The sequence below is a fragment of the Chenopodium album genome, chromosome 5 (assembly GCF_948465745.1).
Source record: "Chenopodium album chromosome 5, dcCheAlbu1.1, whole genome shotgun sequence".
NCBI classification, from domain to species: Eukaryota; Viridiplantae; Streptophyta; class Magnoliopsida; order Caryophyllales; family Amaranthaceae; genus Chenopodium; species Chenopodium album.
In genome coordinates this window covers 56,970,032-56,974,227 of record NC_137838.1, presented here as the reverse complement: position 1 = coordinate 56,974,227, position 4,196 = coordinate 56,970,032, and the positions used below count along the sequence as shown (strand labels likewise).

Sequence of the window (4,196 nt, the reverse complement as noted above, 5' to 3'; positions counted from 1 at the left end):
ATAGAGGGGTTGTGGAAAAGGTACATGGCGGACAAGTGATGGCAAAGTCATGCTATGTCACGGCGTTAAAAAATCCGGGGCAGAAAGGAGAAGTACCAAACAACCCGAAACGAGCAAGAGAGCCAACAGTGCGAGATTTGTCAATGGAGAATTTCGATTCTAGGCCAGAAACTGCGCCGAGACCGTCACCAGGAGGTGAGACAGTGCAGGTGGAGCTCCGACCAGGGAACCCAAATCAGACAGTTAAGGTTGGGGCCGATATGGACGTTGAAATGAGGTGTAATCTGATCAGCCTATTGAGAGAAAATGCGGATGTGTTTGCCTTTTCGGGAAGCGATATGTCGGGCATACACCCAGAGGTGATGGAGCATAAGCTCAATGTGGATCGAAGGTTCAAACCGGTAAGGCAGAAGAAGCGCAACTTCTCAACAGAGAAAATTGAAGCCATTCAAGAAGAAGTCAACAAGCTGTTAACGGCAGGATTTATAGAACCATGTACTTATCCGGAATGGTTGGCAAATGTTGTAATGGTTAGAAAGCCGACTAGGAAATGGCGGATGTGCGTGGACTTTACAGATCTGAATAAAGCTTGCCCAAAGGACTGTTATCCGTTGCCTCGGATAGACAGGTTGGTAGATTCGACTTCTGGCCATGAAATGTTAAGCTTCTTGGATGCATTCTCCGGATATCATCAAGTTAGTCTTCATGAAGCTGATAGGCCTAAAGCGGCTTTCATAACAGATGCTGGGGTATACTGTTACAAAGCAATGCTGGTTAGCCTAAAGAACGCTGGTGCGAAATATCAAAAGCTGGTTGATAAAATTTTTGCAAATCAGAAGGGCCGTAATGTTGAAGTATATGTAGATGATACGATAGTAAAAATTAAGATGAAAAAAGATCACATAGAGGATTTGAAAGAAACTTATGCAACTTTGCGGCAATATCAGATGAAGCTCAATCCAGAAAAATGTGTTTTCGGAGTTCGATCTGGAAAGCTTTTAGGATTTATGGTTAGTGAACGGGGCATTGATGCAAATCCTGATAAGGTTAATGCTCTTCTTGAAATGAAACAACCTAAATCAATTCGAGACATTCAGAGATTAACAGGAAGAATGGCAGCCTTAACACGCTTCATTAGCAAATCGGCAGATAAAGCGCTCCCGTTTTTTGTGGTTCTGCGGAAAAACAAATCATTTGAATGGGGAAAAGATCAAGATGATGCTTTATAGATGGTAAGAAACCATTTGAAGTCTCTCCCAACAGTAGCACGACCGGAGCCGGGAGAGTACTTACAGTTATATATTTCGGCGTCACCAAAAACAGTGGCCTCAGTCTTGATAGTTGAGAGGGCCAAACAACAAATGCCGATATACTTTGTCAGCCATGTCTTTAATGCTGCTGAACGACGGTATCCGGTGATAGAAAAAATGGCCTTCGCTATCGTAATTGCTGCTAGAAAATTACGACCTTATTTTGATGCACATCCAATAGAAATCCTTACGAATCATACATTGGAAAAATCATTGCAAAAAATGGATACATCAGGAAGGTTATTGAAGTGGGCTGTTGAGTTATCGGAGTATGAGCTGTATTACAAACCCAGGATGTCAATAAAAGCACAGGCTCTATCAGATTTTGTTGTAGAAACCTCCTACAATGATGAGGAAGAAGAATTGGGGACATGGCAGGTATCAGTAGATGATTCTGCAACCTTAATGGGATCTGGAGCCGGTATTGTGATAACAGCCCCGAATGGAGAAGTTTTTGAATATGCCTTGAAGTTCAAATTCAAAGCAACAAATAATGAAGCTGAATACGAGGCAGCGATTGCGGGCATTCAGCTTTCTATAGCGGCAGATGCCAAAAGGTTAGTTCTCAAAAGTGACTCACAATTCGTTTCCAGTCAGTTTCGTGGGGAATATGAAGCAAGAGAACTGGCGATGATAAAATATCTGGAAAAAATAAATGAGCTTACAGCCCAACTGCTGTATTTCGAAGTTCAATTGGTGCCGAGAGCACAAAATTCGCAGGCTGATGCTCTAGCAAGGCTAGCCAGTTCAAGTTTTAATGACTTGGAAAGAACTGTTATGGTAGAGGTTCTGAAACAGAGAAGCATAGATGAGTCGGCAAAGGCCGTTCATTGCATTCAGCTAGGGGAGCAATGGTATGACAAAATCCTAACATACTTGCTGACAGGAGCTTTGCCGATAGAGAAAGAAGAAGCTCGAAAAATTAAAAAAGATAGCGTATGGTTCATACTGTACCAGGGCTAGCTTTATAAAAGAGGGTTCTCGTTCCCATTACAAAGGTGTATAACAGCAGAAGAATCTACAAGGTTAATAGAAGAGATTCATGAAGGAACTTGCGAAAATCACCTAGGGCACGAGCTCTTTCAAGAGAAATAATGAGAAGAGGATATTATTGGCCAACAATGAATGAAGATGCTTCTTCTTATATTAAAAAGTGCGAAAAATGTCAAAAGTTCGCGCCTATTCTGAACCGGCCACTAAATGATTTAACGCCGATATTGAACCCAGTACCGTTTTCACAATGGGGGATGGATATAGTTGGCCACTTTTCGTCGGCAACTGGAAATCGAAAATTCCTACTGGTGGGTGTAGATTACTTCACCAAATGGATCGAAGCAGAACCAGTAACAACAATATCGGCAGCAGAAGTCAGAAAGTTCATTTGGAAAAATATCTTTACAAGATTTGGCCTTCCGAGAGCAATGGTTTTTGACCATGGATCACAGTTTGATTGTAAGCCTGTAAAAACTTTACTAACGATTTACAAAGTCAAATTTGCATATGCAGCAGTTTTCCATCCGCAATCAAACGGCCAGGAAGAAGCAGCTAATAAGCAGATAGTAATGGCGATAAAGAAAAAGGTCGAATATGCTAAAGGGTTATGGGCAGATTTAATTCCAGAGATCTTATGGGCGAACAGAACAACAACTAAAGAAGCAACAGGAGAATCCTCTTTCCATTTGGTTTTTGGAACAGAAGCTGTTATACCCGCCGAGGTCGGTCTGCCGACATTAAGAATACAACACTACTGCAAAGAGCAAAATGATCTATTGCTACGACAACAGTTGGATTTTTTACCAGAAGTAAGGGAAAAAGCGGCAGTTAAATCGGCTGCATACAAAAACAGAATGTCAAGGGCCTATAATAAGAGAGTTAATCACCGACCACTAGTCGTCGGAGATTTAGTGTTAAGAAGAACATCGGCAACAGGAAAGGGGAATGAAGATGGAAAGTTAACAGCTACCTGGGAAGGTCCATATCGAATAAGAGACATGGTGATGCAAGGGTCATACTATCTGGAATCCGAAGACAGAAAGCCACTGAAGAATGTCTGGAATACCGCAGTTCTTAAAAAATACTATGTATGATGTAAAAGTTGAGTTAAAGTATTTTGTATGATAGTGATGATAAATAAAATCAGATGCAATGATCTACTCTATAATTTGTGTATAAAGGCATCCTCCAATTAACAGACCACCGTTAATTGGGATGGACAGCCAAAAACCACTTTCGTGATGATAACGCTCTTACAACCTGATCAGTTGTATTCGTTAAATCACGAGGTTGTTGGTTCAATATAATATCCCAGCCAAATCATTGTACAGTATGCGCCGACATGAGGCACAACTAAAACATGATCGCCGATAAGGGTACTTGCGAAACTATTATATAGTTGCACAAGTGACCAATGAGTTACAAAACATAAACTATCGTCGTATACAAAAAGATGCAAGTACATACATCGTGAAAGCGATGTCTGCACTAAGCGGGGAAGAATAAGGGGCTATACTACGCCCGATATTACAGTCTTAATAAGTGGCTATGCCGATATTCTTATGCTTATAAGTATAACGTATGAATTGTGTAAAGTAATCAATTCTAAATTGAATAATTAAACCGATAAAAGTTAAAACCGAGACAGTTATAGCATTTAAAAGAACTGCATAAAAACATAAATACATTAAAGGTATACAGACATAGTGTTATAAATGAAACGATGTTTTGGCAAAGCTAAAACAAGATCGACAGACATCACCACAAAAGGGTATATGCCGATAAAACAGCATTGTCAAAAGCAAGTTTTCTAAAAGCACATAACCATAATAGAAATTACAGTGAGTAAGGCCCCATAACACAAGAGCCGCAAGATGATAATGGTGATGGCTG

General features: G+C 40.5%; 1 protein-coding gene across 1 annotated transcript; it reads left to right on the top strand.

Annotated features, from left to right (window-relative positions):
• Window positions 1-1,229: 1,229 nt before the first annotated feature.
• Window positions 1,230-2,273, top strand: LOC145632929 (uncharacterized). Its single transcript, XM_081685251.1, has one exon. The coding sequence runs from the start codon at window positions 1,230-1,232 to the stop codon at window positions 2,271-2,273; it is 1,044 nt and encodes a 347-aa protein (XP_081541377.1).
• Window positions 2,274-4,196: the final 1,923 nt, after the last annotated feature.

Excerpts from the sequence above, each read along its gene's own strand:
- LOC145632929 (XM_081685251.1), top strand. The coding sequence starts at position 1,230 with ATGGTAAGAAACCATTTGAAGTCTCTCCCAACAGTAGCACGACCGGAG.